Source organism: Agelaius phoeniceus, chromosome 2 (assembly GCF_051311805.1).
Source record: "Agelaius phoeniceus isolate bAgePho1 chromosome 2, bAgePho1.hap1, whole genome shotgun sequence".
Lineage (NCBI taxonomy): Eukaryota > Metazoa > Chordata > Aves > Passeriformes > Icteridae > Agelaius > Agelaius phoeniceus.
The window spans coordinates 71,101,788-71,118,142 of record NC_135266.1 but is presented as its reverse complement, the minus strand read 5'-3'; the positions used below and the strand labels follow the sequence as shown (position 1 = coordinate 71,118,142).

At 37.0% G+C, this 16,355-nt stretch overlaps 1 protein-coding gene across 2 annotated transcripts in view; it reads right to left on the bottom strand.

The window, feature by feature from the left end:
• The window catches only part of USP12 (ubiquitin specific peptidase 12), a 32,942-nt gene that overhangs the window by 11,142 nt on the left and 5,445 nt on the right, over nucleotides 1-16,355 (bottom strand). For both annotated transcript variants that reach the window (XM_077173846.1, XM_054654638.2), the window contains exons 2-4: nucleotides 10,571-10,651; nucleotides 4,986-5,199; nucleotides 1,746-1,972 (exon numbers count right to left, since the gene is read on the bottom strand). In XM_077173846.1, the coding sequence (XP_077029961.1) occupies nucleotides 1,746-1,972; nucleotides 4,986-5,199; nucleotides 10,571-10,651 (522 nt within the window). The remainder of the gene's footprint in view (nucleotides 1-1,745; nucleotides 1,973-4,985; nucleotides 5,200-10,570; nucleotides 10,652-16,355) is intronic.

Genomic DNA, 16,355 nt, shown 5'->3' with positions numbered 1-16,355 from the left:
ATATATGTTTTGCTTTATATTTAAATATGCAATAAATTTCCAATTTAAATTAAAAATGTACTAGGGCTATTGTCTTGTCATTAAGAAGCAGAAATTCATCCACTACTGCTTGTAATCTTGTACATGAGCTATTTCCAAGTCCTCCTAACATTTTAGCTTATATTTCTAAACACAGAAAGAATCTAAATGCCAACAGCTCCTAATAAGCATCAAAACAATCATATATACTCAGTATTTTTAAAATAAGACACTATTCACAGTAATATTGCCCATTTAATGTGTCCAAATGTGCTTCTAAGTGCTCATTTCCAGGTCACTGTGTTTTAGACACAAGCTGACATACAAAAATGACAGAAACTGATAAAATAGTTTCCAGATTACTTTGATTATTATATTGTTCAGCAATAGCTGAATATTTCTATTAGCTACAGCTAATAGAAAAAAACAACTAAGCAGTGTTAGTAGAATTCTCAAAATTGTGACAGACCTGATAACTAATAAAATATGCTGGCAAAGAGCATATCAGTGTTTTAAAATTGCATTAAGGATGATGCCTAGATCAAAATCCTGACAGCAGTAATTCATAATGCCACAGTGAGGAAAGGTAATGATGCCAGTTGTGTCAAAAGACTCAGGCTAAACTCATGTTTCAAGGAAAAAAAAAAAAAAAGAACAGCTCAAGAAGTAGAAGAGAAACAATTGACAGTTGCCAAGAAATACTTATTAGGGAGAGGAAATCTGCTAGAAAAAATATGGTAACGTGGAAGAAGCACCTAAATTACTCATAGTCTGCAGTTACATTATACATGACATTATGAAGCTCTTTTCTTGGAAATAAAAGAGATGGGTATTTCCAGAAGACTGAGAAAATTACATGAGAAATATACAGATTTGATTAATTCTTGCCTTCCAACGTCATGCTGACATATCTGCATTATTTAATTAAGTTAAAGAAAATTGGCGTTAAGTTATACAAAAACCACAGCCATTTAACTTTTTACAATCTCTAAGGAATAGACCATGACAGAATTACTGTAATTTTAAAATTGTGCTGCTTTTACTCTTTCTCAAGCTGGTAAAATCCAATTTTAAGTTTTTATGAAATACATTCTTTCTCTTATTGTAGAACTTCTCAAAAATATTTTAGTATAGCATACTCAGAGAAAGAGTTTATTTCTCAGGGTGTAGTATTAGAAGAATTCCTGTGGACAGATACTTAGGGAAGGATTACTTTTCATGAACATGAAGGTATGTTTTTTGAGAATCCCACTCTACTACCAAAGTGCCAAAAGCCAACCATTAGTATCTTGATTTCAACGGCTTTAAATTTAAAAACTAGGAATCCATGGAAACTGATTCATAATACTTAATTATGAGATGTATCAGTAAGCACAACACTAACTTATTTAGACATTACATTTGAGAAGAACCTCATACCCTTAAATCACAGAGTTTACTCCGTTTAAGAATACACTACTTTAGAATTTTCTGATCTAAATTTTGAAGGTGATTATGATCACACTGGCAAAAAATCCAACTGGGCATTTTCCTAATATTGATCAAATGTCTCTTCCTACAATTCATGCACCGGCTGCTGGAATGTTCTTACTAACAAAGAAAAGACCCAACTATAAAGATCACTGAAGAAAGAAATTAATATCCTGGTCTGCTGGGAGAAATGAACCGTGAAGCTTGCAGCTCTGAACGTGGCAGCGTTGGTGTTTCCAAAGCCCATGAGAACTTACAGTTTCACAGGTCAGACACCTGGTTTCATTAGTTAACGTTCCCTGGAAGATCTCGTGCACCCAGGTGGGGTCTGGGGGGCTGTTGCTCTCACTGTCCACGTTGCCATTGGGCAGGCGCCCGTTCTGCTTCTCCTGCTTCCTCTCCTCTTGCAAGATGTCCGCGATGGTGTTCAAAAGGTAGTTCAGGAACTCGTGTGCATCCTGCTGCATGTAGTTATCAAACAGTTCTGTGAGATAAAACACAAGGCTTACTAACTGATCAGTTAGTGCTGTGCTACAGAAGGGTTTTTAAGAGAGTCAGATTTCAAAACCAGTCCTTTCTTTCCCATCTTGAATCATTCACGGCAATACAACACCAACCCAAAATGCCTACTTGATAAACTAAGCCAAAAAAATAGGGGGTGGGAAGAGGGGACAGCAAGTCAGCTTGCACTGACAGAAATCACTCAGCTGATTGGAATTACCTGAAAACTGAACCATACTGCAAGAAAACCAGGGCACAATTCAATGGCCTAAACACAGGTGAATGTGGGGTGCTGCCAGAACTGGTACAGGTCATTCTGCCCAGCCTCCAGATGCCACTGGATCTCCTAGAAGGGGCTATGCTATCACTGCCAAGCTTAGGTCAATGTCTTGGATAACACAGATTCAGTAATAGTCACTTCTTTTCTCTCTGACCATGAATTGCTAAGAGGAAATTTACCTGCCTATTTAAAAAGCATTCTATATCCCCAGCTTGTCTCATGCAAATCTTTTAATGTTCAATTATTTCACTTTGCTGGCAGTCCAAGAATGTTCTAAGAGACAGGCCTTCAGTGTACAGGAGTGGATAGATGAATGAAAAAGATACTCAGTGAAATTCAGATTTTGAAATGCTAACAGGCACTGTAGGGAAGCTTTACAGTCATTCACCTGATGGCATCCAGGAATAAACTTCAAATAGAAAAAAAAGGTCTAAGGTTATTAGCTAAGTAGGGAAACCTTGAGGCTAATCTAGGTCATTTGGAGAGGTTAAGTAGTGCAATAGGCCAGGCAAGAGTAGGAACCATGTAGTTTATTTAATGAACTACTACACTATTTTTGAGACAAGTGAGTTCAATCTAGCCAATTGCAAGGTCTTTACTTAATCAAGTAAATCAAGGCAGGGCAAGAGCTGCAAGTCTCTTGAGGTAAAAGACTTCAGAGGTTCTTCACAGTGTAATACCACAGGTCAGGGCTTTGTGCCCAGTCAGTAATAAGCATTAACTAGAGCAAAGTGAAAGCTACAGATTGCTCATTTTACAATTAGAATAACTTTATGCAAATGTAACAGTACACCTCCAGCTGTCTTCAAGCCAGCAGCTGCTTCCCAAGCAAATAAACTTTAAGGTCATTAATAGAGAAACATAGAATTGCTTGGGTTAGAAGGGATCTTAAAGATTATTGAGTTCCAGCTCCCCTGCTCTGGACAAGCATACCTTCCAACAAGACCAGGTTGCTCAGAGCCCCATCCAACCTGGCCGTGAACACTTCCAGGGATGGGGCACCCACAGCTTCTCTGGGCAACCTACTCCAATGCCTCACCATTATCAGTGTTGATAATTTCTTCCTAATCTCTCATCTAAACCTGGCCTCTTGCAGTTTAAAGCCATTCCCCCTTGTCCTGTCACTACACGCCCTAGTGAAAAGCTCCTCTCCAGTTCAGAGATGTACAAAATATCCATGCTGTATTCAGACATTGCAAATAAAGATGGAGCAGCAGCTTTGGAGTCTGGAATACATTAAGACTGTCTCCTCAGTTATCACCCTGATATAGCTGGATACTGACTGAAGAAACTCTAGACTGGTGTTGCACACCTACCTGGTTCCTAAACTAACTCTTCTTTAAGGCTCAAAATTATAAACCCTTACAATAAGCACTTAATAGCATATATGATACCCATGAAATTGCAGCCTGAATGTATCTATTTATTTGTACAAAAGGTGAGAGTATCATCATTAAAAGAGGCCCAAAAATACAAGGGTTGAACTTCTACATCTGATCTCTCTACTGTAGGTTTTCCAATTGCCTTGCTCTGTGTAGAATTTTAGTGGCATGACATAATTACACACTACAAAGAACACTTTCTGTAATGAACTCAATGGCTCCTGTGGTTTGCTTTCTGCTTTCCATTGGAATGATTCTCTGCATTTGTTATAATGAACTGTTTCTGTAAATGTATCAAACACAAGCACACTCACCCGAGGATACGTGCCAAAGAAGGGAATGAGTTTTCTGCTCTGCACAGGCAAGTTATTGTACAGTACCCAAGAGCTTTTTTTTAACAACATCATTACAGCTCATGGAGTGCATTTGCTGGAAGAACCATGTCAAACTAGGAATGTCATCATAATATTTTATCTCTTGTTTTTACTACAGAGATAGTCATCATTTACATGTTTTTTCAATCTGTATTCATGGTCTTGGAATAGACTGCAACAGTATGAACACATCTATTGCAGCAGCATTAAGTATGGTATCTCATACTGTTTATTTAAATATAGTAATTACTCCTTAAGGAAAAAATGTTGCATTTTTACAAAAATGTGTCCAAATTGAGTAGTAGATTACAAGGCTTCATTTATATTTTAACATCAAATAATTTTCTAGAACTTTCTGACATAATTAGCCCTGCAGATAAGAAACAAGAAATGTGAAAAATCCCTAGAAATTTCTTGATATTTAGGATAATGATGACGTTCAAAAAACAATTTGCCAAAACTACTTAGTGGTTTTAAAAGAAGGTCAAGTTACTTATTGTATAAATTCTAGGTCAATTTAAAAAGGTGGGGGGCTTTAATCTAGATTCTTATGGGCAAATCTTTCTATAGACTCAATTTGGGAGACTGATTCATCCATTCAAATTTTTTTTTTTTAAAACAAAGAACAAAGGTTTAACAGTGAATTTTGATTACAAATATTAAACTTCCAGAGAAACAAAACTAGCAAGCAATTTCATAAGCAGATAGTGACAATATGACAATAGACTTTAGCTCTAGTTGAAGAGACAGAAACAATGATTCCCTCTCAAAACTGCTCCAGGGTTACACCCTTACCCTGGGGCCACCTCTTGTTTATACTACAGCACCAAGAGCACTTTCTATATAGGCACTCTACAGAGCACAAATACATAGGCATTTAGCTGGCATACACTGTCCCAGCTTCAGAATCAAATCATAATTGCTATAATTGTTACACAAGATAAAGAAAAAAAAAGTTACCATTTTCTTTTCGTAATCTTGTTATAAATTTCTTGGGAGGTATTACTCCAACTTTTTTCTTCTGGGTGGCTATACTGTGGAAGAGATCAGCTAAGCATGTAAGCAGATTCTCTTTTTTTCTTGGCTGACTCTTGTAGGCTAAGACTTTGTCTCGAAATGGTCGACAAAAATAAAGTGCCTGGAGAACTGAATTGCAGTAGCACGTGTTCCCAAACTACAAAATAAGAGAGAGATCTGTGAGTTTGCATTGCATTGCATTACTGTAGAGAGACAAAAATAATTCCAAGCTGTAAGAGAGTGCATAAGCAGAGGTCACCTTTCTGCAAGTCATTTCTTCCTGACTTTAAGGTAGAAAACATACTGATGTTGCACAAAGGATTACCAAGTACACTGTATGTAAGTGCATGAAACACCTAGGCTAATTTGAACAATACTATTTAATTTTGTCTCACCTAAAATTTAACTTATTGGTAATATTTTCTATGTATTTGGGTCAAAATGTTCAAAAAATACCCCCAATGTCACAACTCCCAAAATAAGCTCAGGTAAAAATATCTGTCTGCCACACATCAGTCACAACAGCAATGAACATGCACAGCATGACCTTGTACTGCAAAGAAATTCAGCTGAAAATGGAGAGTGCCTCACACACTTCAGGAATTAGATTCTCCAAATCTTAATAGCTGCCATCGAAGTCCAAAATAACTACTTTAACCAGCTCCTACATTTTCAGTTCTTGTTCCAGGGTGACAAGATTTGTTTAAGGAAACTCCTGAATGCCAATGTGACATAGATGGCCTGCTTAGGATTCCGAGCTATGGCAGTTGGTAGCTTGAAATCAAGATTGCAGGGAAAAGAGAACACAACTGGGATGTGCATACTTTGAAGGAGACAGGCCACTGGACTGAAAGAGGAAAGCAGGATCAGCAAGAAAAGTGTCCATAACCCACTTTGTACCAGGTCACCCCAGGTGGGACACTCCAGATGTTCCCTTCCTCAGACTCCTTTAGGCACCTGAGGTCACTGACACTGTCTGCAGCTCACCCCAGCACTGCAAACATCCCCACCACTCCTCTGAAGGCATGGTGAGCCATCAGTGGATAAAGCCATCCTAATTTTAAGCTGCCCTCCTCCAGTGGAACCTATTATCCAACACTGAAAGTGTGGGAAAAATCTTTACAAGGCCCTCAGCAAGTAATCCAACCCTTCAGCTGCAGTCACACAACCTGCAAATTGAAGCATGCACCTATTGCACACATTCTGCAAAATGTGGAAATAACATTCAGATTTATGTTATACAGAGACAGCAGCACATCTAGGTAGCAAATTCTGAGAGTTTATCGTTGTGATGGGGAGAATTATATAGCAAAGACTTTTTAGAGCATGTTCCTTCAATAGAGAAAAAGAACTAAAAGCTTCCACATCTTAGGAATAACAGGGAAGTAACTACTTTTTGCTCTCTCACAGTTAAGACAAACAAGAGGACCATGCAATTTAATTACAAAACCTAAAAATTAATTACTTTCCTCTATTTTAAAGAAATGAAATACAAAGAACTACTTTCTAAACAACCAAGACAAGGAATAAGTAAGAAGCATATTTAAAAAAATATTAAGATGCCATTAAGGTATCCATATTAAAAAGTGATGAATTTAACATCCATTATTTTTCTTGATTTAAGCTAGGAAAATGCTTTTATTAGCTTCTTTGTGGTCCAAATCTGCAAATAAGTCAATGAACTTAAGAGACAAACTGGGTCTTTTTACCTTAAAGGAAGCTGATGAAATCACACAGTAGCTTCAGTCAAAACATTTAATATTGTAAGCTGTTTAGGAGTTTATAATTAGAAACAGCCAGAAAAAGAGAGCTACATTAAAGTCATTAAAGTGTTAAGAAAGTTCTTAAAATTTAATCAAACTGGAAAACTGCTAAAATTTCTACAGCAAGTGTTAAAAGATGAAAAGCAAGCAATTTAGAATTTTCATAAGATTCCAGTTTTAAAAAGGAGCAGTCTGATGATAAATTAATTAGAATGGCAACCATGTGGTGAGAGACAGACAAAATATGAAGACCTCAGAACACAGAACAAAATTCAGATTAATTTAATATGAATGTATGTTACCCTACATGCCTGTATGAAATGAAAGCAACCAGATTAAGTTCATAAAAGGCCTTCTCCAACCAGATTCAGAAACACAGCAGGCAACAGGAGAATGTTTGAAAGCAAACCCTGAAGAAAATTTAATTAGTTCACATTTGTTTTATCTCTAAAGCATCAGTCTTTATCACTTCAAAACTCAAAATATTTTTAAAATAAATGCTTCCAATCATGAAAAAAAATTCAAAGGCTGTACCGGTACTGAGCAACAAGTGAAAAATGGTTGGGAGGTTTCTAGACTACACAACTACTCAATTTGCTAAATGAACAAATGCTGCTCCTACCACCAGTGTTACTTCAGTTCCCATCTTTAGAGAAACACCCAACACCTGGGTCTAGCCTCCCCATGCTCCCACCACCCACTCACACTCTGCTTTCTAATCCTGGACCCTCAGCACTGGGCTGGGCTGCCAAGAGACACCTTCCTCCTCCTCTTCCTCACCCCAGCCAGCACTGCCCCAGAGCCACAACACCTGGGAGTGCAAGCACTGCACTGTGGGACTCCATGCTCGTCCAGCCTGCCTCAGAACAGCAGTAGAAAATGCAAAAAAGACCTTGTTGCGACCATCTCATGCTGTGCATGACTAAGAGATGTAAAAAAACCCACATTTTTCCTTTGTATCAGTTCATTCTGCTCTTCTTGTTTCCTTTCTCTAAAATACTGCATTCACTATGTTTCACACACATACCCCTTTTCTTGTTCTCATTTAAATTCTGAAAGCAGAGTTACAACACCCCAACCTACATGGAAAAACGAGACAGTAGGCAAAACAAAAACACTGTGCAACAAAACCACTGTACACCCATGAACACTTACAGTCTTAGAGCTTACTCTTCTGATGCACGTACAACTGGGAAGAAATGTGGCTGTTGAACTCCATTTAACAAAGAGATTTAGAAGAACTTAGATCTGTTTGGAACACTGAGCAGCTCTGGGGTTCCTCCCAGCTCTGATTCACTGGCAGCTCTAACAACTTTTTATTCTTGCAGTGATCCATTCCAGTGAACAGGATTTCTCCAAAACACATGGATCCACTGCAAGAGACTGAATAACCAAACCTTCTGCTCTAGGAATCTGGTAAACTGCTGAAGAGTTTCCAGAGCAGCTCTCTGAGATTAAAAATCTTATTTCATCCTCACTGGATGAAATGATTGATATAATTTGTGAAGCACATAGATTTGAACAGTCTGCATTACTGCACTGAAGAGGGAAAGAAGAGTGATAAGCAGCCTTGATGCTCCTGGTTATCCAGATGCATGGGACATCACACTCCTAATGCTTTCATCTTACTACACATCTTAGATATTTCCTGCTGATTTAGCGAATGATAATGTCCCTTCAAGTATAAGCTGAATTTTCTATTCCCATAAACCATCTGGTCTTCCATATGTTTCCCATAATTGCCCTTTCTTAAGTCTTTTACCTCTCAAACTGCTCTTTCAGCACATCCTCTGAACAATCCTTAGACTCTACCACAAAGCTGGAACAGAGGTAAGACAGTGCTTTTGCCTCCTCCTCTTTTATGTTACCACTGGATAAATTGACAGATCTCTATTTCAGGATTGTCATCTTTATCTAAAATGCTTTTCTGTATTCCAGACAGCTCAAATGGCCACCTGTCACATAATTAGAAGAAACCTACTGACTTCCACATAATTTCCCTTTTACCCATTACCCTGGAGAAAGTTAGGACAAACAAAATCAATAAACAAATTAGAAAAACTTAGCAGTAAATGTTAATAAGCCTCTAGGAGATTCACTTCCTGTAATTGCTACAAATAAATTAGGGAAATCAATGAAGGCAAAAACTGTGATTTCTATCACTTCTCAATCTAATAGTACTAATTTATTATCTAATTATCTAGTATTTCTTTCATTATCTCTGTCATTCTTTCTAGTCATTGGCCATAGGTAGTTAATTTCACTTTTCCTGGCAGATTTACATGCTGCAAGTTTATTACACATGTATAGTGTGTATGTGCTGTGCTAGTAAACACAACCTGCAGAACAGACCTGAAAACCATTCAGGCATCAACATCACTGAATTTCCTTTGCCAACCACTGTACCTGAAAACCAGCACCAGCATGCCATAAATGTAATGAGATCCCATTTTATTATTTGTTACAATTCAAAGAATTTTAGCCCATAAAATTTTATTGTTTGAAGCTAAAATAAGCAACATTCCTGTAGTAGAAAATTAAAAGCACTCTGATATATTGTAGCTGCCTGCCTCCTAAATGAGTGCAATGACAGATACCCACTCAAATTTCTACTCCCCCCTGAGTACAAAAAGCCAGAATTTGTTGATCTTCATGACATATTAGAAAGGTTGTCCTTTACTGAACCTTCTCCTAAGGGTACAAACTATGTAAAACTTTAAGATTAGGTGTACAATACAATTTCACTGTTAAGTCTTAAATCCTCTCTGGACTTAGACAAGAAATTAGGAAAACAGTTTATCTGTCAACAGCGTAATAGATTTGAGAAATCCTGTCACTGGAAAAATGGAAAGGCTCAGCTCAGCTGCAGAACTGACAGGCATTAACAGGGAAACTGCTGCATTTCCTCTTTGAGAGAAGTAATGTGGCATTTGGAGGGGGTTTCAGCTTTCATGAGAAAGGAAAGAAATCACTTGAATTTAAGAGATGGTGTTTTGAGATGCATGGAAGTCAGCTTGTCAGTGTTTACTGACTCCACAGTGCATGCTCAGACTGCAGACTCTCAAACCAGGTCAGTGCTAAGCACCTGGAGGTAGAGACATGTTACAGTACCAGGACAACATTTAAATAATCAGTTCCATTGAGAAAAGCAAGACAATAGCTCTGGTTAAATCAAGCTGTTTTAACTATGCCGTTTTTGAAGCCCAGTTAATTTAATATTTCACATCAGTGTAATTCAATTTCTAACAAGATACACTTTTCATCAGTAATATCAGAAACTGAAGTTTAAATCATTCCTTAAAAATAATTATTGATTCAAGCAATCCAATATATTTTTTCTGCTTTCCTCTTTGGGCTGTGTTTTTTTTAATCTTAATATAAATAGCAGATATAAATACTTCATAGCATCATAGTCTTTCACAAGATTTTTTTTTCTTTTAATGTATTTATTTTACTTTATTTGCATATTATGAACAATAAGCTACATATTTTAAATAGTCTTCTTTAAGACTTACACATTTTAATAACATGAAAGTGATGTAAAAATTACCCAACAACTAATAAAACAAAAGTATTCAATAGAGAGCCCATTTCAACAATTCAGTAGCATATTTCAACAAATACACAAAATACTGAAACACATTTCAATAGTATGAATATTCGATGATTATATCTTTCAGAATTTTAAGTATTGACTCATCCCAGTCTTGTTTAACCAACCCATCCCTGTCCTTCCAAAGCAGTAAGTTCTAGTCTGAGACTCACATTAACCAAACCAAAGTAGTGCTCATTGACTGGAAATTGTTCCGGACCAATCTCTTTCTCCAAAGCTGAGGCATTGGCGCCCTAGGAAAAAACCAAAAGCAGCAAAATATTAGTGTGGCAACAGTGAAAGCAGATGAAGAAAAAAGTTTTTCAGCGAGGATAAACAAAACCAACTAACCATCCATTAAAAAGCTCTGCGAAAACACCTGATTACAACTAAAAATTACCTTAGAGATGTTTCCAAATATGTGCTATTCTAAAGCACCTCAAAGTTATACACTTTTTATGTATTTTCATGCAATTACACTGTTTCAACATTCTTTACTTATTATTTCCAGAGTCAAATTACTTTAGTAACACTTGCACTAATACAGGATACAAAGCAGGTCATACAAGGCCAACTGGTCAGCTCCTTCTAACAAGCATCATTTCATAATTTTCATACTATAAAGCACATTCCAGAAAAAGTTAAGAGATGCAGATTGTTCACAGGAAGCAAAGAGACTGGTCTGCTTCACTTACACTGGAATTATAAGTTGTGCAAAGTGCTTTGCTAAATGCCTTGAACTTTGTAAAGCTAAAAGAAAATGCAGTATAGCTAGTGCTGGTGTGCATTACAAATGCTGCAGCCTTTGCCCAAAAAACCTGTTTGGTCTGATCCTCAAAAAGAAGTCAGAGAATGTGACTTTGGTTACTCTGTGCCTGTTGACTGAACTGGTGCAGTAAACACTGTGTTTCAAAGAAAAGCATTGTTTTATTTTTTTATTTAGAGACAGAAAAACTTGTATGCTGGAAAATTCAGAGAAAAAACCCGTAGCTTTGGATAAGCTCTTACACTGATTGCTTTTAGAGAAATGGAAATGTATACAACTTTTTGCACTCAACAAGAATGGTATCTATATATTTATATCTGTTTATATATGTCCCCAGTGAGACTAATACATGAGCATGAATATTCCAGCAGGTCTAAGTGCAGCTAAAACAGAGCATAATACACAGCAAAGAACCTTAAAACCGGGTGCAACTCCATCCCAACTAGTTCATTTTTTACACCAAAGATATAGCAAATAGCCATTACATGGCATATTACAACAACTAAATGACATCAAAATCATGGACTGCACCAAAAACAGCACACAGGATTGCACAGATTAATTACAGACAGGGAGAAGTGAAACAGAATGAATATTAGAACTGTGTTAAAATGTATACCATTAAAATGGAATTATGATGTGGCATGGTACTGCAAAACTTTACACAAACTACCTTAGCAGTTCTGAAACTGGAAGCATGTGCTCAAAGGCCCATGAGGAGTAACAGCTTTAACCAGAATATGGCAAAAGCCAGGAAAATTCCACGCTTGACACAACACAGTTCTGCTCCATTCATAGCACAGCCCTAGCTGCTGTCATCAGTCACATCCCCTCCAATTACCCAGTTTGATAAAGCCTCTCCTTTCCTGAGGATTTAGCTGCAGGGCTTATTACTTGAGAAGGTGTTTTCAAATGGAGATTATAGTGGTGCGGAAAAGGGGTATAAACCTTCATTTAAGATTAAAGCACTTTGAGACTCCGAATATTAAGTTTTGCAGCCTTATTTAAAAGCACCCACAAGCTCCAGCAAGGTGAGTATTAAAAATAAACTATGAAAAGGAAGGAACTGTGGGGGACTTTTACACTATTGTTAAAATCTCTACCTCTTTAAAACTAAATATAAGAGCAGGTTTAAGGAAATTTTCTCTTTTCAAAGCTAGGGTGGAGTAGCTACTTAACTCCATCTTTGAAAGGTAAATATTATGCTATAGACATTGATGTTTGTGTTTGTGCAACAACACAAACACTGACCTGAACACTGTATTTAGTTTTGCAGCACAATAAAGATCCGACTTGGCAATAAGAAAGACATGCTGAGATAGCACCAGACTGTCACGGTTTTCTGATTACTCAAAGAAGCTTCATTCAAGGCTCAGACTTTCACATGACTTCAAAGCATGGCATCATCTATGTTTAAATGCAGTTGTTTATGAATGTTATTACAAACCAGCACGGATGTTTTACAACAGTGTAAAACTCCCCGAGCTACTCAGATTACCCTTTACAGCTCCCTTTTTGTCTGTCATAAAGGATGCTATCTCTCCCTCCAAAGTAATCATTGATACTGTGCACAGTGTACTGGTTGCAAAGAGCAGAAACACAGCAAGAGTACACTAAAATGTGTGTTCACAACTGACCCATAAAAGCTATTTTAAAACCTAATCATCCCTTGCTTCAAAGTGTTTCCCAGTCATGATTACAGTCCACACTATCAGTCCCAGCTGACTATTCCATTATGCAAAAACAGATGCAGGGGGGGGAGCACTGCAGCAGCACCAACTATTATGGTACTGTATCATTTCTTGGACATGAGGAGGTTTAGGGCAGAAGTTGGGGTGCCTCTCTTTTTGTCAGCCAAGTTGGAGTTACTGGACTTGGGAACCAGACTTGGGAAATTTCAGGCTGTGCTGTATGCTGTGGAGTAGAGAATTTATTCCTCTGCCACCTAACTGGGATCCCCAGGGAAAATCCCCCAATAAAACTCTTTTTTGAGGGGCTCACTTAACAACAGATACAACAGGTGTTCACTCTCCACACTGCAACCTGGCTTTGGTATTACACAGGGGACAGAAAGGAACATCATCAAGTTTGGACAGCACATCCACCTCCAATTTCCCTTGCTCTTCTGAGGGGAAGCACACATGGTCATTATCTAGAAATGAGAAGCAAGAAGTTCAGAAGTTCAAGATGATGACAATATTGCTGCAGTTCTGGGATTTACCACTTTTTGCATAGCATCAGTGTAAAAGCTGTATAGCTGCACAACCAAGCACTGCCTTACATTGACCCCCTTCCAGCACAGACACAATACTACAGGCAGAGAAAACACTCATTTCTTATGGTAGATGAAAAACAGCTTTAAATGTGGAAAGTTCTGCAACTAAGTTGTGTTTACAAGAACAAAATATGAACTCAAGATTTGCTTTTTATTTGTTACTTAAAATTATCAATAGTTACACAAAAACCTTCACAAACCTAATGAAAGTTAGGTGTAAAACTGAACTACTACAGATTTCATCCTTCAAAATGACAAGTAATGTAACCTTTATTTAATCATGTTCAAATCAGTTGAACATAAATTGCTTTATCTCCTCCATCAAAGGAAAGAAAAAAGCTGTACTATTGGATTTATAACATTTGCTTTAAATGCTAATTTCTTAATGAAGGGATAAGAATCTGTGTTTGCCACAGAAGTCCCTTAATTAAGGTTCTGAACTTTTTTTTTTTCAAGACCTTGAGTTTTGTATAAATCAACATATTTAACACTAACTAGATGAGGGTTTTATTTCAGTTTAGTGGAATCAAAGCCCAGGAAAAACAGTGGAATAGGAATGTGTATTATCTTTGAAATGTGTATGGTTGTATTTTCCTGATTTTCATGTTTTACAAATATACATCATCCCAAATTTCTAAAATAAATTAAAAAGCTCACTGATGCCATACATTTCATGGAAAAGGGCAGAAAAACAAAAAGCACAGACAAATGCAGATGCGTTGTTTTATTTGTTTAGTTTTTCACTTGCTGAAACAGTATAATTAAATGCCATTTATGACTGCCATTTCTCACAGCCTCAGAGGCCACACTGTTGTGGTGTTTCATGTTGAACTAGTCCTTCTGAGACACACCAACAGCTGACACAGGGATAAGATAACTGGAGCCAATCTGTAAAACAAATCAGTTGGTGCTTAGGATCTGACATACACACCTTGGGCTTCAGAGCATTCTTGCCAGATTAGTTACAGGCTGGTTTTGTGACTGAACACCAGCTGCAGCTGATCTGTGTTGTCTGATGTAGTTTCCTCCAAAAGTCATCTAATTTGTGAACTCTAAGACTGCTCCCAAAATGCAAACCAAAGTGTGGTAAATTGGGATGCCACCCTACATTAAAAATACTGTCTCAAAACATGTCAGCAAGCAGGCAAACAATTGCAGTTTTCAAGTGTCCTACCTGGTCATTAGCATCCAACCGAGCAGGCAGAATTTCCCTTACAAAGCCTTGATTCATAACCAGCCTAAGGTGCTTGGAAGCTTACATACCTTATTGGCCTTGGATAGGGGGGTCTGATCCATCCCTTTCTAGAATAAAGATCACTTGATAGCTTGGTGGGTCACCTTTTCAGATGTTTAACACCTTTACCCTCTACTTTAACTAAGCTGTACATTTTCTGAGTAAAATCAGAATTTCACCTTTAAAACAATTTTCTTTTCTGAAAACTTACATTTGTCACCAGCACCCTGAAGATCCATTTCTCCCTTCACACGTGCACCATGCTAGATCCTTCCCTGCAATGCTCTCCACCCCACTCAAGAAGCAAGAACAACACTGATTAAAGGTGACTCAAATAAATAAACCATGTTGCACAGGTATATCTAAGATAAATTTTTTAAACATGACCTTGGCTATAGGTGAATGAACCATACCGCCACAGAACACAGAACTATCACTCTTTCTAGTGACAAAAGGGCATTACAAGTAAAAGGAAAACCCAGTAATCAGGAATTGCAATGTTCCTGAACAAATGTAAAATTAATGGAATTATTTATAATTTGCAAAAATAAATCTCACTACAGAAGCACTCATTAGTGCTTTCACTTTTTTTTTCTGATTAGAAAGATTCTTCCTTGTCTATGCAACAAGTGAAGATATACAGAATTTCACAGCCCAATGCACTGTGACAGGAATTCTCTGCTAAAGAAGAAATGCAGAATTCTACTCTTCCAGTTACATTTAATCAGAATATGTGAATGCATACATTTCTGTGTATTCACATGAATCAGGACTAAGAGCAAAGAGAACAGCTATCTTAAATCAGCTTATATTTGTTGCTTCACTGGCAACCAAAACTGAAACACAATTCTTTTGATACTGTTTCTAGTCAAGAAGTAGCAGTGAAATATGAATGGGATTCAATAATCCTTGTTGTTCATTTCTTTGCAAAAGAATATGCATTATTAATACATTAAATATTTGGACAGTTTCAGTTAATGTTTTTTAAATACTTCCAAATAGTGTTATTTTATTAATCAGTCTAAGACATAGTCCTATATACTCTTATCATGTGCAGCTAAGACAAAAGATTTTCTGAGTATGAAGTAAAAACACTTCTGCCTGGGTAAGGAAAATTATACTAAAGCACAAAATTAATTTCTCTTCACATTTGGTATGTCTACTAAACCCATCTATTGGAGCCCCACTGAACATTCACAATGTATTTTCCTTCAGGCAACTACATATAGCAGCATTTGGTTGTACATGAGAAGCGTATGATGGTGTATCCTTTTGAGTACTGAAGTCAAAGACAAGTTAATATTTCAGAAAAATTAGATTCACCTAACTACCCAAATGCAGGGTGAGTGGGGAAAACACATTTGCTCAATAGTTGTTTTTGATAAACTGCATCCTGTGGTGTGTTTCACATGCTTTTATTACTTACATAATTCCACTTTCAGAAAACAAATATATTGCTTTTATAACTTCCCATTTTCATGGAATCATAAAAAGAATTTGAGTTTATAAAAGATGGTAAAAAATGTTTTCCTATTCTGGTCTACTTACGTTAATACAACCTTCTGATTTTACACTACAGAAAATAACTAGATTCTTTTTTTCCCTCAACTGAAAGATCAGATAGATCTTACTGAAACAAACCATTTGTTAAAAGCATTTTACTTTGACAATATTCCTAAGCCA